This window comes from Aquarana catesbeiana, linkage group LG01, assembly GCF_042186555.1.
Source record: "Aquarana catesbeiana isolate 2022-GZ linkage group LG01, ASM4218655v1, whole genome shotgun sequence".
Taxonomy (NCBI): Eukaryota; Metazoa; Chordata; class Amphibia; order Anura; family Ranidae; genus Aquarana; species Aquarana catesbeiana.
Genome location: NC_133324.1, coordinates 318,077,087 through 318,102,570, shown reverse-complemented (window position 1 = coordinate 318,102,570; position 25,484 = coordinate 318,077,087). Strand labels below are relative to the sequence as shown.

At 44.9% G+C, this 25,484-nt stretch overlaps 2 protein-coding genes across 3 annotated transcripts in view; one reads left to right on the top strand and one right to left on the bottom strand.

Annotated features, from left to right (window-relative positions):
- Positions 1-5,526: 5,526 nt before the first annotated feature.
- ALKBH2 (alkB homolog 2, alpha-ketoglutarate dependent dioxygenase) lies at positions 5,527-25,325 on the bottom strand. 2 transcript variants are annotated; one of them, XM_073629890.1, is made up of 4 exons: positions 22,257-23,269; positions 20,600-20,932; positions 7,905-8,103; positions 5,527-5,965 (listed from the first exon to the last, which is right to left on the bottom strand). In XM_073629890.1, exons 2-4 carry the CDS (start codon positions 20,865-20,867, stop codon positions 5,656-5,658), a joined length of 777 nt encoding a protein of 258 aa, XP_073485991.1. In that variant the 5' UTR covers positions 20,868-20,932; positions 22,257-23,269; the 3' UTR covers positions 5,527-5,655. The 2 variants fall into 2 exon arrangements, with proteins under 2 accessions (XP_073485991.1, XP_073485984.1); XM_073629883.1 differs by lacking the exon at positions 22,257-23,269 and adding an exon at positions 25,132-25,325 and having other exon boundaries at positions 5,528-5,965.
- The window catches only part of UNG (uracil DNA glycosylase), a 15,112-nt gene continuing 13,998 nt past the window's right edge, over positions 24,371-25,484 (top strand). Inside the window, exon 1 of the mRNA XM_073629870.1 lies at positions 24,371-24,988. Coding sequence (XP_073485971.1) covers positions 24,866-24,988 — 123 coding nt within the window. The 5' untranslated portion in view covers positions 24,371-24,865. The remainder of the gene's footprint in view (positions 24,989-25,484) is intronic.

The window sequence follows — 25,484 nt, the reverse complement described above, 5'->3', positions numbered from 1 at the left end:
GCTTGCACTGCAAATTGAAAAGCAGACTTTTCAATTTTATATCATATTAATTTATTTCATCACATGTTCTACTTATCACATTATATTGCATTTGGATATATGCAATTAGCACTTTATTATTTATGATATATGGACACTGACTATTGTATGTACATATCATTTATTACTCATTTTATAGCAGTGTTATCACACTGTATACATTATACTTATTGCAGTTTGTGAATACTTTCAGGTGATGGCAGCAGCTTATTAATTCCAATGCACCCATTGTGGTTTTATTTATACACCACTAGGTGGCAGTGCGTAACTATCACAATACAAATTCTAAGACACACCAAGGACATTAGATGCCAAGACTCCTTTTTATGGGTCACGATGGATGTCAGATCACTATACTCATTCCTTAACTGTAGAAGCCCTTAAATTCCATCTATTAAAGTATAGTCTTTATGATAACACACTAAAGGAGTTCATTGTTCTTGCAGTGACCTTTCTGCTTGAATACAATTATTTTGTTTTTGATCAGGCCTTTTGACTACAATGCTGTGGTGCGTCTATGAGGGCCAATTTTTATATGGGCTGGTGGGAGGAACAGACTCTCTTTTATCAACATAACATATATATACTGTATACCTCATATCAAATGCTATGGAAATTATATAGATGACCTGATCCTCATATGGGATAGGCCTGACTCCACCTTGGCTTTTTTTTGCTTCTTACCTTAATAGTAACAAGCATAACTTGGAGTTCACCTATGAATACAATAGCATAAATTTCCTAGATGTCACACTTAGAGGCAGTTGCAGTACAGGAGATGTTAATACTGAAACACTTCAGAAACCTTGTGCTGGCACTTTGTTTCTTTTAGCATCAAGTTGCCATCCATTGCACACAATACGCACCATACCTGTCGGTGAGTATGTAAGAGCCAGGCGTAACTGTTTCTCAATAGAATGCCATATTATTTCTATGCGCTTAAAAGCTAATGGCTATTAAGACTGGCATATAAATAGAATGCTTATAATTACCAAAAATAAGAACAGTGATACTCTCCTGCAACAGAAAAAACAGAAACCACTAAAGAGGAATAAAAGTCAATATCCAGTCACCTTTGTTACGCGTTTTCTAAGGAACACAACCAGATTAGAAACATCATTAAGAAGCATCTTCCCATTTTACATGGTGACAAGGACTTGAATATATTTACTAATGGATGCAGGTTTTCTAGCATACGTGCTAGGACCCTGGGCAACTATTTATCTCCTAGCTCGTACCAGTCACCAACTAGAACAGACACCTGGCTCAGTACTTCTGGCTCCTATGCCTGTGGGTTTAGCACATGCCGCTACTGCGACAAACATAATAAGGAACACAAATTTGTTACCTCTTATAACAGTAAAAAAATTCTCATTAGAGATTTAATTGCAGTACCAGGAATGTGGTACTTCTACGTACTAGAATTAGTGAGTATTTCAATGGGGCAGCACACACTAATGAAAAAAGAATTTGTCTAATGTATCTAAACATTTTAAAATGACACATAGTGGAAATCGGAATTCTTTCTTTCTGTGCAGTCCAGATAGTGAAACAATTCATACGTGGTGGGGATTTGCACCGTAAATTACTGGAACATGAAGTCAGGTGGATTTTTTTCCTGGGGGACTAGGATTCCAGCAGGCCTTTAGGTGAGATATGGACCTTTTCCTCAAATGACTAAAGAACACACACAAATACACATGATATATATATATATATATATATATATATATATATATATATATACATATACATACACATATACACACAAGTTTTTTTATATTGTTTTTTACTGTGCTCAAACATCCCTGCACAGACATTTTTCCCCAGACATGTACTCATTTATCTAATTCAGGTTATATTTTTTACCCTTATATATGTGCATGTATTGAATGCTTTATCAAACACTTTTGTAATAATAATTTTATATATATATATATATATATATATATATATATTTTTTTTTTTTTGTTAAGTAATCATGCTGATTGCACTACCTATTAACATTATTCCTTTAGGAACCAGTGTTTTCCCTTCTCTCCTCCCTCCTGAGATCACACTCATACATAGGGTACACTCCTGAAAGATAATGAGGTAATTAACGCTCTTCGTGCCTCAGAAGATAGTGTAGTTTTTTTTATCCGTTTCTCTATAAATGTTTTTATTATCTCATTGTAGACTTGCTATGACTAAGGCTCACGCCGAAATGCGTCAGGATTTTGCTTTTTAATGCTCATATGTAGCCAATACATTTTTGTAACAAGGACTTTGGAGTTGCTGGCTCTTCTCTCTTATATATTGTATTTAGTGTGAGAAGACACACTGAGCCTTGGCACCTGTGCTGCAGACTGCACACTAGGATTGGATTGCTTCTGTTAAGAGTACTGCGTCTTTCTTCTTTCCTTACGGATGTTAAGGGGCCCTCTCTTTCCCCAAACTCCACTCTAGTTCTTAAACAGGCTTCTATGTCTGCCTGTAAGATCAGGTAGTTTCTGTCCTAATCTCTTTCCCAACAGACAGCTCATAAGAACTTCCTCCCTATCACTGGGAGTTCCTTTCATTGGAGAGTTCTTGTCCATGGGACTGCTTTCTAGATTTCCAGAACAGGTGGTTCCTTCTACATCAGAGGATTCTTCTTTAGTTAGGGATCCTGGCTCAGACACTGCTGGATGCCATTTAGGTACTGGTGTGTCTGGTCATCAGGAAGGGTAGTTTGGTTCCTATTGTCGAGGGTACTGTGGGTTTTAGTCTTACCTGCCCTCTTCCCCAGATAGCAATTGTTTGGAGGCCAGTTCTTCCCAACTGGTGGTTTCTGTAAATGGAAGAGAGATTCCCACACGAAGGTTAGACTCGGCTGTCCAGGACTCTCCCTCATTGGCTGAGACAGCAGCGGAGCAGCATTGGCTGTTAATCAAACTGCTGTTAATCAAACTCAGTGAGCCAATGAGAAGGGGGCGTGTGTGGCCACGGCTCCAAGTCTAAATGGACACACAGAGCAGCGACTTGCCTCGGGTGCCCCCATAGCAAGCTGCTTGCTGTGGGTGCACTCAGCAGGAGGGAGGGGCCAGAAGGGCCAAAGAGGGACCCGAGAAGAGGATGATCTGGGCTACTCTGTACAAAACGATTACACAGAGCAGATAGATATATTTATCTATCTAATTTTTTTTTTTTTTAATAAAGAAGACTTTAGTATCACTTTAATGATAAGTTCCAACTTCCATCCCCAGCATACCCTTCTTGGGTGCTGCCCATACACCTTACAGGTTACACTCCTGGTTTCTCTGGTAGATTCAGGAGTCATTTAAACATTTCACAGGTTGTTGTTTCTATTCAATTTCAGGGTTCTTCCCTGGCAAGTCTCACCTTGGTGAGGTGGTTGCTTGTTTTGACAATCTCTAGATTCAGAGTTTCTTAACCCTTATCAGGTGAGGCAAGCAGAGGCTTAGCACCTTTCTTTCTAGAATGGCTGGTCTTCCTTTTACAAGGAGTTTTTTCTAGGGGTGCGCCGAATGGAAATTTTGGTGCCAAAAATGAAGGATGCACTAGGCCAGAAACCGATACCGAAAATGAGTTTTTAAAAAATATTTCTATTTTTATATATAATTGTATTATATTCAACTTTTTAATTAATATCATCAGATTAAATTAATATGAATTTATTGTTGACCATTATTGGCACCTTTGGTGGAAGAAAGGTCAAGAAAAATGCAGTCGGCAGTCTCTAACCATCGCTTGTATCATGTCTGCAAATCTCTTGCTTAAACTTAAACACACTGCTAATAATATTAGCAAAATTTCCATTTGGTGCACCTCTAGAAGACATGAAACAAGAGATCAATGCAGCCTCACCAGTGCCCAGCAGCCTCACTAGTGCCTGTGCCCATCATATGCAGCCTGCCTGTGCCCAGGAGCCTCACCAGTTCCCGTCATATGCACCCTCACCAGTGCCCATCATATGCAGCCTGCCAGCGCCTAGCAGTCCCACCAGTGCCCGTCTTATGCAGCCTGCCAGTGCCCAGCAGCCTCACCATTGCCCGTCGTATGCAGCCTGCCTGTGCCCACATCAGCAGCGATCTCCATGTGTCACGGAGCTGGATTTGAATTGCCTGGGCCGCAGTAACAATGTCCCGCCTCCTGTAATCACGTCACGCTGATTCAATATCCCACCATTGGATCAGTGTGCCATATATCACAGAAGGCGGGACATTGTTACTGTGGCCGGGCAATTCAGCTCCGTGAAACATGGAGATCACGACGAGGGGGGAGAGGAGGAGGAGGGAGTGGACTGGGCAGCACCTGGGGCGAACCACGCCCCCTTTCAGTATTGGCTGTTTTTTTTTCATGTGGCCGAAAAAAAAAAAAACTGTTTTCGACTGATGATTCTGGTGCACCTCTACTTTTTTCCTAGGTTCAATTACCTACCAGATGCTTGACCAATTTCCTTTTGAACCATATTCGGTTATGTTTTCTTTCCTGAAATGAGAATGTGTATTTTAATACACCCTTTGGTAGGTTCAGGTTATCCAGCTTTTTGCTTAGTCTGTGCTTCAGTGCGCTACCGTGTTCATCCTTTATGGTTAATAACTTGGTCATCAGGTTGATTTTGCATGTACTCTTTGGTCATGTTAGCAGGTTCCCCTTTCAGGCAGGGGGTTCAAACTCTGGTGTCAGAGACAATGGTCCTTCAGGCAACTCTTGGGCTTGCATGCAGTCCCCCGTTTTGTTTTTTGTTGGGCCTGTTAGCAGTTGTTGCTTTTGCTCACCCCTCAGTTGGACTGCTTTTGGATGCCCTCAATGGATCAGAAAGAAAATCCAATTGTATTCAATTTTTAAATTCTTTTCACCACTCTGATCAAGCTTATGGTACTGCTTGCTACAACTGGAGGCATATTGAGTAGAGGAGGAGTTATGCTGGGCTGGCTTACAGATTTTATTTTTATTTGGTCAGCATCTAGTCCTCCTGGAGGCAGCAGTATAACCTGATAGTATATGAATTGCTGTGTTCCACAATGGACTCCAAAAAAAAAAAAAAAAAAAAAAAAAGGAAGAAGAAGGACATACTGCAGCTGCTGGCTTTTAATAATAGGACACTTACCTGTCCTGGAGTCCGGCACCGCAGCTGATGTTTCCATCAGCTGTCGGGTGCTGCAGCCATTGCGGGTAAGGGAACCTGGCAGTGCAGCCTTACAGCTTCACGCCGGGAACCCTACTGCGCATGCGCGAGGCCCTGCTCATCTCTCCTACTGGCCCAGCGACAGGAGGAGGAGGAAGCCCCGTGGTGATGTCATGGCCGCGGCACAGACTCCCGGAATTGGGAACAGGATACCTGTTAAAGATATCCTGTTCCTCCCCCCTCCCTCCCCCCCCAAAGGTGCCAATTGTGGCCCTGAAAGGGGGGGGGGGGGAGACAAATGAGCAGAAGTTCCACTTTTGTGTGGAACTCCACTGGAACCATCTACTACATGCAATCAACTGGTATTTATTTTGAGGTTATCTGTTGCAGCTTTAAATCCCATAAAAAGCCTGTTTGTTTTGATGATACACGTCACAAACTTTTGACTAGAGAAAACCACTTTGCAGTACAATCTAAATGATCTCCAATTTTCCAGTTTCTGTTTATTTCTGGCTCTGTGACATAAGTTGACGGAAAGTTAAATTAACTCTAGGAGTGATCACCCTCTTCCTTACAGGAAGGCTGTGATACCAATAAACATTGGTTGGGAAATTCATCATAAGCAAGCTTCCATGTTCTAGTTCTAGCTTCACAGGCTGAATATGACATATAGAATTTTTGCTGCGGGAATCTCTGTGGCGGAAGACAAAATCCCTGCATGCTCCAAAAGACACAGAAGCAATAGGGCTCTGTGGGACAAGCTCCTTCTCATCATCTCTGTGGTCACCTATGTGATCATTCCCATCTTTATACCTTACGAAAATGAAAAGAGAAAAAAATTATTACCCTCCTAGATAAAAGGTACTTTTCTATGTATTTTAATCCATACTCTTCAAAGAAAATGTGACAGGCTGAACTTACAGTTTTAGGTTTTTTGACAATGAGTATTAGTATAATTCTAGGAGTGATTTACAAAATATATAGAAGTCTTGACAGATACAACATCTCTTTAGCATTTTTTTTTTTTGTTTTTTATTGCTTATACAACTGATCCAAAGTGAATGAACATTCACTTTGAAAAAAAGGAATACTCTAGAAAGTCGCACAAAGGGCTGCCCCTCTTGCAGTTTATTGTTTCCCCACGATCAGTCACCATCTACCTCAGTCCACATAAACACCTTACCGATTTAAATTAACATCCTCCTGGGCAGTTTTCTGTGCTGAAGCACTTTAAAGTGATTGTAAATATGTTAGACCACCCTGGGGTCCTCCTCTTCGCCGTGTGCCACCATAGGAAGCCGCTTCCTATGGTGGCATGCATGTGGTCTCAATTCTGAGCCAGCTGTGTGTGCCTATTGACACACATAGCGTGGTTCGGCCCCACTCCCTATTCCCTTGTCACTAGATTTTGACAGCCAATGGCTTCTGTTGCTCTCACTGAGTCAAGTGGGGAGGGAAAGACTTTAAAATCTTTCTTCTGCACATCAGCACCCACTGAAGAACTTGCTGATCTCCAGGGTTACACGGTGCTCTGGGGGAACCCAGAGACTTTATCCATAATCTATTCTGGATTGTTACTGATCAAATTATGAGCATTTTTAAACCTTTCAATGCTTCTACTATAAGTCTTTGAATATTTAGTTTAGCTGTATCAAAAAGGCACTTCATTTGCACAAGACATGCATAAATGAGCAAAACTGTTAAAAATCATTGACCTACATTGGTCAGTGGCATACTCTGCTTTCATGAGGCTCATCAAGTGTAGGGATCATGAAGGGACCTCCCATTCAAAGGGTTTTTTTTTTACTTTAATGCACGGAATGTATTAAGGTAAAAAACTTTCAGCCTTTAGAACCACTTTAATTTTGTGGGTGCATAGAGTTTTGAGACCTGGCACATTTGGCATCTATTGCCTCAAGGCAACCTCTTTTTTTTTTTTTTAACACAAAAATTGGGAATTCAATTTTGTTTGTCTTCACTAAAACTACTGTACAACACAAAAAATTGTGAACACCGTGTTTTCATTCTACAGGTAATGTGCTTTTAGAAAATATAAAAATGTTCTAGGGGTTTTAAGTAATTTTCAAGGCAAAAATGCAGATCTTAAAGCGGAGTTCCACACAAAAATGGAACTTCCACTTTTCGGAACCCTCACCCCCTCCGGTGTCACATTTGGCACCTTTCAGGGGGGAGGGGGGGGGGGTGCAGATACCTGTCTAAGACAGGTATTTGCACCCACTTCCGGCATAGACTCCCATGGGAGTCTACGCCTCTTCCCGTCCCGACCGCGCTGTCTCCTGGGAACACACAGCTCCCAGGAGAGAGCGGGGACCACTTGGGATGCGCAGCGCGACTCGCGCATGCGCAGTAGGGAACCGGGAAGTGAAGCCGCAACGCTTCACTTCCTGATTCCCTCACCTAGGATGGCGGCGGCAGCTGCCGAGAACCGAGCGGGTTCTCGGCGTCCCCTGCCGACATCGCTGGACCCTGGGACAGGTAAGTGGCCATGTATTAAAAGTCAGCAGCTGCAGTATTTGTAGCTGCTGGCTTTTAATATTTTTTTTTTTGGCGGTGTGGGTGAACCCCCGCTTTAACATGTGTGCTAAAATGAATACATTGCTCCATGCAAGTATTATCCATAGTGCTAAAAGGCTATGAATAATATGAAGGTCCTATATTTTGCTCATAGTAAATTGTGAACTGATAATGTAATACAAGGTGAAGCGTTCATGACTATATTCACCTATAATACCTGTTAATAAGAACAAAGTTGAAGGAGTGTCCTGTGGCCAGTTTCACCCTGTCTCTTATACGATTCAGGACAGGAATCCAAGGCTTTGGAGACAACGTGATCCCAGAAAAGGTATAGGTCAATCCCTCATCACCATAAGTTACTTGTTTTCTGGGTACAGTATGCCATTTTCCAAATACATGAACTTTACTAAGAGTCCCTGTGAATTAAAAAAATAAAAACATAGATAAAACTTATTGTAATATGAATTATTCTATTTGTGCTTTTTATAGCTTATATAGTATCAATGCTGCCTAAACTTAAAGTGTGTTCTCTTGCTTAGTGTGGTCAGTTTTGGATAGGAAAGCAGAGGGACTGGCAGGAACACCAGGGATTTCACACAAGGAAATCAATACAAAGAGAAGAGGATACTTTTTCATACAAGTACATGGTACAGCAGACACATATTAGAAATATAAAATGCTGGGGTAACAAACACTTTAAACTTGCTGCAAGCCATCAAAACAGTATTCTCCACATTAGTGGTTTTCAACCGCTGGGTCGTGACCCAACTCCTGTGGAGTGATCATGTACTGTATAGACACTGTACACACTGGCCACAACAGGCCCATGTTCACATTCCCTGGGGTTAAATAGCACTGCCACTAGTGCCAAAGGGGTTAATAGCACTAAGGCCTGGTTCACACTAGTGCCATTTCTGATGCGACTTGGGTCGCACAGGATCAAATGACAACGGAAATCACATTGTTTTTAATGGTGCTCATTCACATCAATGTGACGCATGGAGCGATTTTGGAAAAGGTTCCAGCAGTACTTTGGTGCTATTCCATTGCAAATTTGGCCCCACAGTTTTTTCAACCCAAACTCACCTTCTAGGAAAGTCCCTGGTCCCTTAAAGAGTATTATTAGTAGTAGCAGTCGACAGCATCCAAGCCATAAAAATGTAATAAAAAATGCACAGGAGTAAAATCAAACAACTTTAACTACATAAATCACATTAAAATTGCACTACACTAGTGTGAACCAGACCTGACAGTGACAACCCGTGTTGGGGGGGCTAGTAGTACTGCCAGTGACACCAATGCAGGGAGTTACTGACTCCAATGCTGAGAGTTACAATTACTGCCATTGACACCAATGCTGAATGTTAGTATTGCAGTCACTGACACCAATACTGGTGGTTAACACTAACACTGTGGCTTATTTTACTCCCACTTTCTCTTTCATGTGTTTAATACACTTTAAATACTTTTATAGCATACTATTTGCAGTTGAAGACAATTGTGGATAGATCAACAGATGTCAATGCAATCAGCCCCGACATAGAAGCTAACACTAAGTTTTTAAAAACAGTGGGTCAGAACCATTGCCACAAAGTCCCCCGCCTGACTGCCAACCTATAAGTGCTATCAGTAATTATCCTACAAAGAATCTATCTAAACAGCATGCCATGATACGTTTTCATGTGACATTGAAGGTAGAACATGTTTAATCAACTGCACCCTCATCTAGTGGTAGAGTAAAATGAAAGTCTAGGGCACGTATCAAACACAAGGCCTGCAGGCTGAATCTGGCCCTCCAGGCCATTTCATGCAGGCCTCATACCGAGGGCTTTTCTTTTAGCTGGAAAGTAGCGGAACCTGCTGTCACTTTTAACCACTTCAATACCAGGCACTTTCGCCCCTTCCTGCCCAGGACAATTTTGAGCTTTCAGTGCTGTCGCACTTTGAATGACAATTGCGTGGCCATACAACACTGTACCCAAACTAAATTTTAATCATTTTCTTACCACAAATAGAGCTTTCTTTTGGTGGTATTTGATTCCCTCTGCGGTTTTTATTTTTTTGCTAAACTAAACAAGACCGACATTTTTTTCTTTGTTTCGGTTATAAAATTTTGTTTTCTCCTTCACTGACTGGCACTGATGAGTTGGCACTGATAAGGTGGCACTGATATGTAGAATTGATGGGCACTGATAGGCGGCACTGATGGGCACTGATAGGTGACACTGATATGCAGCACTGATGGGCACAGACAGGCGGCATTGATGGGCACTGACAGGTGGCATTGGACACTAATAGATGGCACTGATGGGCAGCACTGATTGGGCAGATACTGACAGGTAATAATGCTGGGCACTGATTGGCACTGTGGTGGGCATTGGTAGACTTTATTATTGGGGCACTGATTGACAGCTGATTGGCACAGCTGATGGGGCTGTGCTGATAGGGCTGGGCTGTTCAGGCCCCCAAACCCATCCCCGCTCTGACAGGTAGAGCCTCCCTGTCAGCGCGAACCAAGGAATGCTGTTAACTGGCACTTCCTGGTTCTCGCGATGATCAGCTGTGATTGGTCACAGCTGATCATGAGGCTTCTTATCACAATCAGAGATGTAGTGTGTCAGACTGACACGCCGCACTCGTGATCGCCACGCACCCCCCCCTCGGGCGTGCGCCGGCATGTCATCCTGCTGGTTGTCATATGACACCCAGTCAGGATAACAGAACCACTTCCCGGCCATCATTCTGTTATAGGCCGGGTGGGAAGTGGTTAAACACAGAAGCCTTCTGTGTTTACAAAGGACAGCTTTCCTCTCAACGGCTCTTACGTATCCCTGCCTGTTCTACACCGATGGCAGGGACAATGAAGATGCAGGTGCAGTGTGGGATGGGGCATCACAGGGTAAGCTGCATTGTGATCCCCATCTGTGCCCAGGTGCAGAGATGCCAACCAATGATCTTCCTGCAAGTGAGAGGCAGAGCTGCCTATACTGCCCGGAGGTCCTAGAGTCGAAAGGGGTAGATAAGATGTGAGGAAGCTTTGGGGGCTGGAAAGATGAGGGCTGTGGAAGGAGATGTGTGCAGAGGTGGGGGATAGGGGAGAGTGGAGATCAAATTATATAAATAATAAGGAATAAAATAATCAAAAGAGTGAAAAGATAAAACCATATACAATATAAATCAAACAATACTGTAGTAGAAATGAAAGTTCAGGGCTCTACTGGGGGGCCAATCTATTCAATCATGTGCGAAAATAAAAGTCCACTCCCAAAGGAATACTTCAGGGCTCCACTAGGGGGCCAGGGTAGGATCTTGAAAAAACAAAACACCACAGTTCCATGTGTTTACCTGCTTGCCGTGTTATACTGCGGCAACATGGCTCGGCTGCGCAAATCGCCATCATGTTACGTTGGTAACATATTCGGCCACTAGGGGGCGCGTGCGCGTTGCCGGAAGCACGCTCGCCCACGCAGCCGATGAGAGTTCCCACGATCGCTCAGGGCACACCGAGAACGGGGATCTGTGTTTGTAAACACACAGTTTCCGGTTCTCTGAGGGGAGAACAGACAGATCGTCTGTTCATATAGAGTATGAACAGCGATCTGTCATCTTTCCTGCACAGTCCCATCCCCCCTTTGTATTCAGCCCCCTTTACTCTTATACCCCTAACTAAAATCTAGTGGATCCCAATTGCCTTCAGAAATCACCTAACTAGTAAATAGAGTCCACCTGTAATTTGTGTGTAATTTAAACCCAGTATAAATACAGCTGTTCTGTGAAGTCCTCAGAGGTTTGTTAGAGAACCTTAGTGAACAACCAACATCATGAAAGCCAAGGAACACACCAGACAGGTCAGGGATAAAGTTGTGGAGAAGTTTAAAGCAGGGTTAGGTTATAAAAAAAATATCCCAAGCTTTGAACATCTCACGGAGCACTGTTCAATCAATCATCCGAAAGAATATGTAGAGTATGGCACAAATGCAAACCTACCAAGACATGGCCGTCCACCTAAACTGACAGGCCGGGCAAGGAGAGCATTAAGCAGAGAAGCAGCCAAGAGGCCCATGGTAACTCTGGAGGAGGTGCAGAGAATCCACAGTTCAGGTGGGAGAATCTGTCCACAGGACAACTATGAGTCGTGCACTCCACAAATCTGGCCTTTATGGAAGAGTGGCAAGAAGAAAGCCATTGTTTAAAGAAAGTCAGTTTGCAGGAAGCCATGTGGGGGACACAGCAAACATGTGGAAGAACGTGCTCTGGTCAGATGAGACCAAAATTCAACTTTTTGGTCTAAAAGCAAAACGATATGTGTGGCGGAGAACTAATATTGCACATCAACCTGAATACACCATCCCCACAGTGAAACACAGTGGTGGCAGCATCATGTTGTGGGGGATGCTTTTCTGCAGCAGGGACAGGAAAGCTAGTCAGAGTTGATGAGAAGATGGATGGAGCCAAATACAGGGCAAACTTAGAAGAAAAACTGTTATGCCGCGTACACACGGTCGGACTTTTCGTCTACAAAAGTCCGACGGACGCCGCCGGACTAAAGCTGGCTGACAATCCAATCGTGTGTCGGCTTCCCCGGACTTTCAGCAGACTTTTCCAGCCGCAAATCTGACGGACTTTAGATTTGAAACATGCTTCAAATCTTTACGTCATAACTACGCCGGACCCAGAAATCCGTTTGTGTGCTAGTCCGACGGGCAAAAACCCACGCTAGGGCAGCTATTGGCTACTGGCTATCAACTTCCTTATTTTAGTCTGGTGTACGTCATCACGTACGAATCTGTCGGACTTTTGTGTGATCGTCTGTAGGCAAGTCCGTTTGTAAGAAAGTCTACCGCAAGTCTGCCAAAGGTACGCCAAAAGTCCGCCGAAAGTCCGCCGGCCTTTTGTAGCCGACAAGTCTGACCGTGTGTACGCGGCATTAGAGTCTGCAAAAGACTTGAGACTGGGTCAGAGCTTCACCTTCCAGCAGGACAACGACCCTACACATACAGCCAGTGCTACAATGGAATGGTTTAGATCAAAGCATATTCATGTGTTAGAATGGCCCAGTCAAAGTCCAGACCTAAATCCAATTGAGAATCTGTGGCAAGAAAATTGCTGTTCACAGATGCTCTCCATCCAATCTGATAGAGCTTGAGCTATTTCGCAAGGAAGAATGGGCAAAAATTTCACTCTAGATGTGCAAAGCTGGTAGAGACATCCCCATAAAGACTTGCAGCTGTAATTGCAGCGAAAGGTGGTTCTACAAAGTAATGACTCAGGGGGGCTGAATACAAATGCACGCCACAATTTTCAGATATTTGTTAAAAAATTTTGAAAAACATTTATCATTTTCCTTCCACTTCACAATTATGTGTCACTTTGTGTTGGTTTATCACATAAAATCCCCAAAAAATACATTTACGCTTTAGGTTGTAACATGACAAAATTAGGAAAATTTCAAGGGGTATGAATACTTTTTCAAGGCACTGTAATTTACATTATATACATACACAAGTTGTTTACCTGTCCCTTCAGCATTGGACAATATCTCCTGCTGCAAGGTGATTCAATCTGGATTCAATGGAGTACATCATCCATATGCAGCAATTGGTAATCCTGCTGCAGCAAGAGAGGTAGATTGTAGATTGTATCCTTTCCTGAACAGAACTTCATATTCTAACCTTGTCAGCCATGTACATTACAGTTGTGGACAATTTGCAGGATTTCCTTAGCTGAAAGCACCTAGACCCAGGGGAGTGGTCTTTCTAACCAGAGGTGTTGAAGGACCTGTATTGTAGGTGGACACCGCATGTGGACCTCCTGGTTTTAAAGGTCCATCATCATCAGGTATAGAAGGAATACTTCACTTGGTGCGAGTCTTGGGGCTTCCACCCTGTAGCTGCTCCATGGGACAAATCCTCTCATTCCTGCTAGCTGGGTTTGGACCAACATTTGTCTCTCTGATCTATCAAGGGTCTGCCATTCCCAATCTGTTTCAGAGACCATTGGCACTTTTTCATGAAGACCTTTGCACTTCAGAAACCACTATTTAAACCCATTAGAGACATTCCTCTCTTTACTCTGACCTGTGTTGTATTGTATAGAAAGGATTGCTTTCCTTATCCATCTGGATTTGAAACCTTGGAGACTTTGAGTCCCTTATTCGGCCACCAAAAGAGAATTAGAAGAGGACTATATCTTTTATTCTAAAACAAACTGAACTGCTCTACCTTCTGATTCATACTGCAGAAAGTTAGGACAACCACTACTTGTACTCTACAAAAAGACCAAGATACCTTGGGGAGATGCCTAGGGATTGGTTTAAGGATTACCCCATCTTTTACACTGATCAAGTAGGGGTACTGAGTTACAGGGTTTGCAAATTCCCTATACCCTTAACACATGTAATAGCTAAAAAGAACATCTTCTTTAATGTTGAGAATTTTAGTAAAAACATGGATTAACCATCTGTTTTTGCCACCCATATGAGCCTAGCCTTGTAGCACTCAGTTCTGAATACAAATAAAAAAACACACCTTCCCAAACCAAGTAGAGGTGTAACAAGTTTATTTTAAATCTTTACAAAGAGGGGGGTGTGTCCAGATGTGAACAGCGATGGACGTGAGTGAGGAGCTCCGGGAATCCTAAATCTCATCCTTAGCCATCCGTGCACCTAATTGACAAAAAACAGCCAGTTCACCTGCCTGCTTGCTCCTCCGTACACCCTGCTGCAGCCTGTGCCCATATTATGGCAAATCCGTCCATGATCGGCCAGGGAGACACCGATCTTACACACCCGCGGCCACCGGCATCTTTCCGGCCTATACCCTGCAGGAGGGAGCCATTCCTGGCAGTGAGGCAAGGGACTCCCCTCATCAGGCCTGCCCTTCTGTGTGCCTGGTGGAGTCTGGTGGTCTGTGGGGTTGCTGAGATCGCCCGTCGCGGCCTGGTCCGGCCTAGTGAACACTGCTGCCCTCAGCTACCCCACCATCCTCCACCTTCCTGCTAGGCACCATTAAACTGTCCAGTGGAGACTGCCTGTGTGGGCTGGCTGAAGAGACCCGGGGCCCAGCATCCTTACCATCCTCCTGCCTCCATCCTGGCTCCCTGGGCCTTCCCTGCCTGGTACCCCCAGCCGGCCACCCTCATAAGACTGCCATCACCTGCGGGTTTAACGGAGGGTGGAGGGCTGCTGGTGAATACAACCCACCTCTCCAAACTGTGACCTCCTGTGGCTCATTACCTGCAGCCGCCTGGGTCCACCTTTAGTAGCCTCCTGACCGCTGTCCTGGGCCCTGAGAGCTGCCCTCTATTAGGATCCCCTCTAGAGCCTCATCAGATGTCCTCCTCCTCAAAAAAAAAAGGGGGGGGGGGAAAGAACTCCAAAAGCTGCTAAAGTAAATTCGCCACTCCAGCCCCTTTCCCCTCAATCGGATTTCTCGTTGGTCGGACGACTACGGGCCTTGTTGGCGGATTTGGAGATTGGTTCTGGTGGGGTCCTGGCGGCAGAATAGCCGGCCCCGCTGCTCCCGGACAGCACTGCCATGATCCTTGCCGCAACTGAGCAGAGTAGGACCTCTCTGTTGGTGCGCATAGACTATCTTGCTGAAAAGTATAATCTTATAAGGAACAACCTTGACAAAAAAAAAAAAAAGGAGGGAGAATGACTGAAACTGAATCTAGAGTGTCAGTCACCGAAGATCTTACAGCCACACATGCCACCTCCATTGCCAAAATGCAGCGCACAGTGCAGTCCCCTGTCGCAAAGTCTGACGATGTTGAAAACCGCCTCAAGCGTAACATCAGAGTCCTGGGGCTGCCTGAGAAGGAAGAAGGGGATCACCCTACTGAATTTGTGGAGGAGTTCTTTAAAAACCTTCTAGGTCTTACAGAAGTCCCACCCACCTATGTGGTCAAAAGGGCCCATCGGGTGCCCACGGGCTGTGCCATCCCAGGGAACCTTCCCAGGCCTTTTCTGGTCCACTTCCTTAACTACCGGGACAGGGTCCTCTCTGAAGCTCAGGAACATCCCACACTCAAACATGGCAACGCCTCTGTTCTTCTCTTCCCTGACTTCTCGGCTGACTTGCAGCGGAAGAGAAAAACCTTCAATGATGTTTGTAGACGGCTCAGAGACAAGAACATAAAATATAGCATGCTTTTTACCCTAGCCGCCTGCGGATTCAACATGAAGGAACAATCCGATCCTTTGACAATCCAGCAGATGCGGACGACTGGCTGACCAACTTGCATTGAAGGGCTCTCCCCACAAAGTTATCTGATGCAGGGATTCCCCATATCCTTGCCTGCTCTATCCTACCAGATGTCCTATAAGCACCAGAGCCACCTCAATGATACATCAACACGAGCACCACACTTGACCCCCACGGTCTGCTTGTTTTAAGTGGGAGGACCCAGTGTTCTCCATTTACCTGGAAGAATTCCCACCCGGTCCCTTTAACCGTGAAGGGATACGTGTCCCCCCAATTTCGCCTACTGTTACAGGTTGCACACGAGCTGGGAATTCCCCTGGAACTCTGAGCCTCAAGAAGATGTTTTCTACTATCAAGTTTTGGGATTAAAACTGCTTTGGCAACAGTTGAGGATATGTCAGGCAGTAGGGAGTTATATCTAGTTCTGATTACCCAGATTTCTTACATTGTTTTGCTTGCTGGACTATGTTTTTCTCCCTCCTTCTCTTTCCCTCAGAATGCCTGGATAGCTGCATCATGTGGACTGCCTCTCCCCCTGGCCTCCGGGCAGGACACTGCTGGGTATGGGCCTTCTTAGCTCCTAAGATTATCAAATTACTCTATTTTGAATGGGTACAAACCTGAAGTTGATCTCTTGGAATATCAGAGGTCTGAATGACAAAGTGAAAAGATCTCTGTTTAAGTTTCTGCACCATCATAAACCTCATGTTCTGTTTCTGCAAGAAACTCACCTCATGGGCAGCAAGATCCTGGCTCTTAAAAGGGCATGGGTTAAAAAGGGGGTTTCATGCCACATACTCCTCCTATGCGAGAGGGGTGACCATTCTACTAAGCAAGTCACTACCTTGCTTGGTGGAACAGGTTTTTCTCGATCCTGGGGGGGCGCTATGTTATTTTGATTCTTGATATGTATGCTCAACGCTGGGCAATGGTTAATGTGTATATCCTTCCTCCGTTTGACCCCACCGTCCTGTATACCATTTTCACAAAACTCACCCCCCTCCAGGTCCACAAAATTATAGTTGGGGGGACTTTAATGCCATTCTAGAGCATACCAAAGACACGTCTAACCCCTTTAGATCTGCCCATCCAGAACTGGTGCTATGGGCAGACACTCTTGGTCTTCAAGAGCTTTTGCGGTGGAAACATCTGGAGGACAGGACTTATTTGCATATCTCAGCTACACATAAATCGGGATCACGTATAGATTTGTTGTTTGGGTCTGTTTCGACTGTCACATGTTGGGGTGGCCTCCTCCCTCCCGGCAGGCCTTTCCGATCATTCCCCGTTGGAGCGGTGCCTGACTCTTGGCACCTCTCGCGAGCCGGGATTCTGGAGGCTAGCGTTACATTGGATAGATAATCCTCAAAACCCAGGAAATAGTGGGACCCAAACTTCCCGAATATTGGGCGATCAACAAGGGTTTGGCTTCTCTCGATGTGGTTTGGGAGCTTTGCAGCACAGACCACCCAATTGGAGCAGAATGAAAAAGCGGCGATGGGGCTCTTCATGGCGCATCCATCGCCTGAGAACTATTCCTCCCTAGCCCAGGCGAGAAGAGCCTTAAGGCTCCATTACACCTCACTGGTGCAGTCTGACATAATGAAGTCGCCAAACTGAGTAGGGGGACAAGAATGGAAAACTATTGGCCAACCTGGTAGCAGAACCCTCACTCCAAACAGTAATTCCTTGAATCCAGACTTGCATGGGTGATCAAGTTACAGACACTGGAGGACATACTGAAAGAATTTCATCTCTTCTATAGAAAATTATACGACGACCCAAACCCTACTTCTGCTGAAGCTATACTTGATGTATTGGGGGGGGGGGGGGTCACTTTGCCTTTTCTCTCTCTGAAGAGGACAGGGACATACTAGATAAGCCCCTAACACGCCAGGAGATAGAAAGTGCGATCTATTTCCTACCCAACAACAAATCCCCGGGTCCTGATGGACTGCCCGGGGAATGGTACAAGACACATGCGACTTTACTGGTTCCCAGGCTTACTCAACTTTTTGCGGAGTGCCTGGAAACCGGAGGGTTGCCAAACAGTATGAATCAGGCACACATTGTATTGCTACCCAAACAGGTAAAGGACCCCCCTCTGCTGTTCATCTATAGGCCCATCTCCTTACTGAATTATAGCCTTAAGATACTCACCAAGGTGCTCGCCAATAGGATTATGCAGGTGCTACCGTCCCTTGTCAACATAGACCAGACCGGTTTTATGCCTGGCAAGTCCACGGACAAAAATTTTAGACGAGTTTTCACCCATCTCCAGCTCCCGGCCGAGGAGAATGCTGCTCGGGTCTTGGTATCCCTTGACATAGAGAAGGCATTTGACACAGTCAGATGGTCATATATGATGCAGGTTCTTGAATGTTTCGGCTTTGGCCCAACCTTCCGGAAATGGATCGGTCTACTCTACAAATCCCCCACGGCCTATATTAAACTGAATGGTAAACTTTCGTCCTCTTTCCCAATAAGGAGGGGGACGAGGCAGGGGTGCCCTCTCTCCCCTGCACTGTTTGCCCTGGTGATAGAGCCTCTGGCGGAGGCCCTGCGGAGGTCGGAGGAGCTGTCTGGGATCCGGGTCAGATCAATAGTCGAGAAATTAGCACTATATGCGGATGACTTCATCCCATTTCTGCAAGATCCTGGCCCCTCACTTTCAGCGGCGCTCCAGATTCTGGACCGCTTTGCTACTCTTTCTGTCCTCCACACAAACTGGAGCAAGTCACTCATTCTTCCCATATACCCAGAGGAGAGGCAGCAGAGTCATTCTAACTTACCTCTACAATGGGCAAATACCATCAGATAACTAGGGATCAATATCTCTCCCAATACCCGGGATTTCAGTAAGCTTAATCTGTCTGCAATGGTGTAAATCTAAATTGAAGGCTTGGTCAAATCTCCCACTAACACTTATAGGAAAAATTAATTTAATTCAAATGAAACTGCTCCCGGTGCTATTGTATACTCTAAGGCACTCCCTGGTCTGGATACCCAAAACCCTCTTCCAACAATTAGACTCCCTAATAGCTTCCTTTCTGTGGCAATCACATCCTGCCAGATTTAGCAGCAAAATTCTATGCAGGGGGACTTGCTTGCCCTGATTTTCACGTGTACTATTTGGCAGCAATGCTCACCCATGTCCACTGCTGGCTGGTCTCTAAAGGACACCAGTGCGTACGTAGTCCTTGAGGCAGCACATCTGGGATCTTATGAGGCCCTTCGCAATGTCCTCTACAGGGGGATAGGAGGTTCACAGATACTCCTAACACAAGCTATGAAAGCGGTTGTCAGGGCTTGGCACACGATGGTAATAAAACCTAACCTGGTGAAAGGCATATGGTCCCCTAACACACCACTTTGGTGTAATGCCAGGCTGAAGGAATTTCATTCTCTACAAGTCCCCGGACAGTGGGACAGCAAGGGCATCAAATATTTGAAGGATACATGCGATGTTTTGGGGTTGTTTACGTTTGACAGACAAACACAAATTCCAACTTCCAAATTCTTTTTTCAGGTTCCTGCAGCTCCGTCACGCCTTTGACTCACAATTTAAATCGGTTCAGCTCCGGGTGGAGCATGACGATCTTGAAACTCTGCTAAATGATACTACTCTCTAAGCCACTATCTCAAATATACCGGGCACTGCTGGCATCCATTCAGGTTGGATTTGATGGGCTGAGGGACCTGTGGCAGGCGGAGGTGCAGGATCTGGACAGCGAAGACTGGGAAGACATATGGGATTACCCACTACAACCACTAGTTGCAACTAGGGACAAGTTAATACAATTCAAAATCCTGCACATAATATACTATACGCCCCAGCACCTCCATCGCATATACCCAACCTCATCGGCTGCTTGCTGGAGATGCTCTGGCATCCCTGCTGGTTTCCTACATTTATTCTGGGATTGCCCACAGGTTCAGGAATATTGGAGGGAGGTAACCCAATTTATCCACGGATTGACTACTATATCTATTTCCCTGACAATTAGTGTCTGTCTCCTAGGCCTTGTAGAACAGTTAGCGTTAACTAAAGCAATCCTATTTTATGCAAGGAAAGCCATAGTATTAAACTGGAAGTCAGCCAACCCCCCCACCTTGTCATTGTGGAAAACATTAATTAACAGAATGATACCCCTATACAAAGCAACATACTTATCCCGAGGATGCGGGATGTGTGGCACCTGTGGACAGACTCAGAGTATCAGCCTGTTGGGGACTACCCTGGTTAGATTCCCTGAATATCTACCTGACCCTGTTGAGAGTTGGGGTCCAGGCCCAAAGCAAGCTAGTGGGGGTGTTAGTCCAGAGGTTGAGTGATTTCACTCGATCCTAGCTGTCCTTGTAACATCCAGCTCTGAGAGATGAGAGGTCCTATAGGAATAGATGATATATCCTGTCACTATCCTACCATGTTGAAACTGGGTACTAGTTATGTTGTTAGTTAGTAATTTTAACTATAGTTATATATGTTTAGATTTGAGATACACAGCGAGTTGTACGCTGTTATGCACAAAGCTATGTACACCAATTGGCCAGTGTATGCCCCAAGGGCCCTGTTTTGTACCTTCACCGTGAAATTTTTCAAGAATTTGCAAAAAAAAAAAAAATTATCTTTACAAAGAATGCATTTTACACATTCACAAGTTTGGTTTTAGATGTGCCCATAGAAATATTCACTGTAAGTACATACCTGAAAAATATACTATTTCTTGTTCCAGCTGCTGAAAGATCTCATTTGCTTCCATCTTAGTGAAGAAAATAGTATAATCACAGCTCAGGTTAGCTGCTCTTATCCTTTTCCAAACATAGCATTGCTCCAGTAAAGAATCAGACACTTCATTTTTATTCTTCTTTGCCAGGCCTTTCTCAGAAGAACCAGGATCTGAGGGTTCTGAACATTCTTCTATATGACCCCTTTTTCTAGAAGATGTAGATTTTTTAACTACGAATTTATCCATAAAAAAAAGCCACAAAGCATCCACTTAAAAGAAGAACGGCATTTTGTGTTTCAGTTTAGATAGGCCTAAAATAAAAAACAAAAGTCTGATAAATCACGGCTTATAAATACAAAGGAAATAATCTTATACTACACAGAGAAAAAATAATGTTGCCATATAGAAATTCTTTACATTGGGCTTATAAAATTAATAAAGATTGAAAGATAGTCAAAAAACATGGTTTACTGGGAACTGTGTTTCTGGGAATCATCCAGGTCAGCTATCCGAGAGGCGAGCGGCTCCACCTTTTAAGGGTCTATGCACACTGGGCTTAAAAAAATGCCAGTTCTTTTAGCAGAATATGAACGCTCATATAAAAGGCAAATTTGTACAGGCATCATTTTTTTCTGCCAGAAAACTCATCTCAAATAAGCAAGCCAGAAGGGGTTTTTTCTGCATCTAAACATCCTATGCTCATGGACAAAGGATAAAATTGAGCTGCTTCAACAGGCAAACGCAAATGTAACGTACCTGGAGATGGAGCCTAAAGTGTAGAGATAGGACTCTTACAGCTCTGGCTCAGAAGTCCTGGTAAGGCAATAGGAGATTGCCGAAGCGCAGAGTGGCACGAGTGCCAGTAAAGATTTCTGCCAGCAGATGTATGTGTGCATTGTGACGTGCAGAGGACACTGATGAGAAGCACACAGGTGGAAGGACCAGTGGGTGCAGATGCAGGCCAAGACAAGGTCAAATAGTCCAGGTTGGTCACATTCAAGCAGATCAAGACACAGATTGCAGACAGCGGAATAGTCAGGTGGTAGGCCAGGGTTGGTATCAGCAAAGCAGGTGATCCAGGTGATAAGGCAGAAGAATAGTCCAAAGGCAAGTCAGGGGTCAGTGCGGACAGCATTCAGGTTCAGCAAAGTCAGTAACAGAGGATCAGATCTGCAGATGCTCAAGAGCAGATAAGACCAAATGGCACTGACACAATGCAGTTTAAATAGTGCACCTGGCACCAATGCGCACCCGTTCCAGCATGAGCACCAGCTATATGACCACAGAGAGAAGTACTGCGCACACGTGAATGCCAACGTCTTTCCTGACCGCAAAACACCTGTAGAAACCCCATGTGCATGGACCTTTAGAGAAAATACAACACCAAAAGCAGTTAAAAGACTTCTCCCACCCCGTTGACCTCAGTTATCAAAAAAGTAAGAATGACCACCAATGTGCAAAGGGAAACCCTATAAAAATCCCCCAAAACACAGTCCAAACAGAATAAACCCTGGGTGGGAATATAGACACTGTCCTTGAAGATTCATGGAAATAATGTTACTGGTAAGGCAACATGTAGTGTTCTCAAGCCATTTTCAAGGGCAACTATTGAGTATAAACAAGAAATGATCTTACCTTAGGGAGGGACAACAGCCTTCTTTTTGGCAAATTTGTCTGGAAAGAAGTTCCGCGCAGTAATGCTTCACAGTGCCCAGGTAATACTGTGAAGCACAGTAATGCTTCCCAGTGAGGTGAAAATTGGGTCCAGTTATATTTTATATGCTTGCTTGTAAACCACATTCTAATGTGAAAATAACAAAATGTTTAAGGATTTTATATCCATGCTCTAATTTATCTGCATTTAGCTGAATCAATCTGTGAATCAATGACGAGGCCCAACCTGCATGACCACACTCTTTGAATTGTGGCAGCAAGAGCACGGAAAAAATCCCTGGCTCATTGCCACAAGGAGGCGGGGGAATGGGGTCTGATGAGGGGTCTAAATATAGGTGAAACATGTAACATGTTCAGAAAGGTGAACTTATTCTTTAGAGCCTAACTCAGGGCAAATAAATGAATGGGTAAAGTAAATCCCGTTATTGTTCCCCTGAGTGTAAATGAGCAATTAACTCTTGCAATGTGAGCACAGCCCCACTGCAAGGGATGATCTATTTATTTTTTGCCTGGAGTTGGGCTTTAACTACTTCCTGCCCACACTATAGCCAAAAGACGGCTACAGTGTGGGCTTAGTTTGCTGGGAGGGTGTCCATGGACACGCTCTCATGATCGTGCTGCCCGCATGCTTTGTGATGGCCGAGTCTTTCAGAGATCGAGGTAAAAGACCAATCACAGCGGCCCTTTACCACTTGATCTGCTGTCAGCCAATGACAGCTGATCACAGGATGTAAACACAAGCCGGCTATCTGCTTTTCTTTCCTCATGCTGACAGCATGAGGAGAGAAGAAGAAAGCTGATAACTGGCTTAAAGCGGAGTTCCATCCAAAAATTTAACTTTCGCTTTAAGTGATGGTGACCCCCTGACATGCCACATTTGGCATGTCATTTTTTTGGGTGGGGGGGGACCGGATACCCAGTTTTTATGGGCACCCAGCTCCCACTTTGTCCCCAGGCTACGCAGCACCAGAAGTTCATCCCCCCCCCCCCCAACAATCTTCTGGGACACGTCACAGGTCCCAGAAGATTGCCGACCAGTCACAGCACGCAGGGCAGCTCAAGCATGCGCAGTGTGCACCCGGCTGTGAAGCCATGGCCGGACGCCCCCAGTTAGAATGACGGCGCCTCAGAGAGGAGAGGGGCTTTGTGAGCATGCATCGCTGGACCATGGGACAGGTGAGTGTGATTATTAAAAGTCAGCAGCTACACATTTAAAAATGGGTGGAACTCCGCTTTAAGTTAAAGGGATATCGGCACTGATAATCAGGGCATGGATTATCAGTGCAGTCCCACCAGTGCTGCCAATAAGTGCTTATCGGTGCCACCCATCAGTGAAGGAGAAAAAATACCCGTTTGCAAAATTTTAAAAAATGTTTTTGTTTCGTTTAACAAAAAATAAAAAAACTCAGTGGTGATTAAATGCCACCAAAAGAAAGCTCTATTTGTGTAAAAAAAAAAAAAAAAGATAAAAACGTCATATAATTATAGGGTTGCATGACCACGCAATTGTCATTCAAAGTGTGAGCGCTGAAAATTGGCCTGGGCAAGAAGGGGGTAAAAGCGCCCAGCAGGCAAGTGATTAAACCAGTATTTTTCCAAGTGCAAAAAAGGGACTAATCCCAACTTGCATGCAGAGTCACTGCCAGATACATGTGCTTCCATCTTGGATCTGTGAGCAGGCAGCCTATAGAAGCAGATGCAGTGGCTGCATGGACACAGTCCCATATCAAAATATGACATGTGCAGGAGTGGGTGCAAGGATCCCAACATAGGCACTGTGTGCAGCGCCAAGGTGGATGGAGACCCAGCAAAAAAAAAAAAAGAAGCACGGCATGGAGGACTGGCTCAGCGCCTGTGTGAATGAGCCCCTAGCGCCGTACACTTCCCTTCAATGCCCTTACATAAACTGGAGCAATAGTGCATTATTGTTCCCAAAGATAAAACCTGTTGCCATAGGCAATACTTTCAATCGAGAAAGCTGTGCCCCAGGTTCCATGGTCCACTCACTTTCTTTGGGTCTCCCCCCTCTTAGGATTGCACAGTGCTGGCTGTCACCCTCTTCTCATGGACACAGTCCCATATCAAAATATGACATGTGCAGGAGTGGGTGCAAGGATCCCAACATAGGCACTGTGTGCAGCGCCAAGGTGGATGGAGACCCAGCAAAAAAAAAAAAAGAAGCACGGCATGGAGGACTGGCTCAGCGCCTGTGTGAATGAGCCCCTAGCGCCGTACACTTCCCTTCAATGCCCTTACATAAACTGGAGCAATAGTGCATTATTGTTCCCAAAGATAAAACCTGTTGCCATAGGCAATACTTTCAATCGAGAAAGCTGTGCCCCAGGTTCCATGGTCCACTCACTTTCTTTGGGTCTCCCCCCTCTTAGGATTGCACAGTGCTGGCTGTCACCCTCTTCTCCTTTCAGTGACTGAGGAAGGTTAGATTAGGCGGTAACTATGGTAACCGGTCCAGGCGGATCCTCCTCTTAGAAGGCAGGTCAGAGGCAGCGAATTTTGGCGCCAAATTCCCGAGCCAGTGAGGAACACACCGAATCCCGGCAGGAGCGGCAATGCTCGGGCAGAAAACCATCAACGCCTTCTTCACCCCGGTCTCTAAGAAGCGCTCTTCCTCGGAGGCCTGGCCAGGAGAGGATGCTGACCGGGTAGACATCAAGAAACTACAGAGCGGCGAGGTATGGTACTGCGGACAACGTCCTGCTTGGCAGGGGTGACTAGACCCCACATAGACATTCATATTATACGTAGGAGTTGTACGGGGAGAGGGAGCGGTGTACCCCATAATAGTACAGCGTGTATAGAACATTAGGCGCCTTACTACTAGTGGAAGAATATAGCGTGCGAGACTCCTCACAGGTCTTTCGTGCGCCTCACGCCTCGTTCCAGTGGCTAAGCAACCAATCGGAATGCATTAGTCTGAGAGGGGCGAGGCCAGTGCGGATCTCGTTTTAGCGCGAAAATCCAGCATGTACCTCTGAGACCCGGAACTGAGAGACCACGTGACGTAGAGGGGGGCGTGGAAGCTTAGTTCGCTACAGGCTGATTAGCGTTATGTCTACTAATGCTAACATCGAGCTAGCAGTGTAGGCAGCTGAGTTGTATGAATCCTGTTAAAGCTATATTTGATTTAAAGCATGATGATTTTACGTGGTTCTAGAGGAGTCAGATATC

What these genes read in the sequence shown, in the direction of transcription:
- ALKBH2 (XM_073629883.1), bottom strand. Translation starts at nt 20,867, where the DNA reads ATGGATAAATTCGTAGTTAAAAAATCTACATCTTCTAGAAAAAGGGGT. An exon ending in AGAAATAGTATATTTTTCAG is followed by an intron (nt 8,104 to 20,599) that starts GTATGTACTTAC and finishes TTTAATTCACAG; the next exon opens with GGACTCTTAGTAAAGTTCAT. An exon ending in AACTTTGTTCTTATTAACAG is followed by an intron (nt 5,966 to 7,904) that starts GTATTATAGGTG and finishes CATTTTCGTAAG; the next exon opens with GTATAAAGATGGGAATGATC.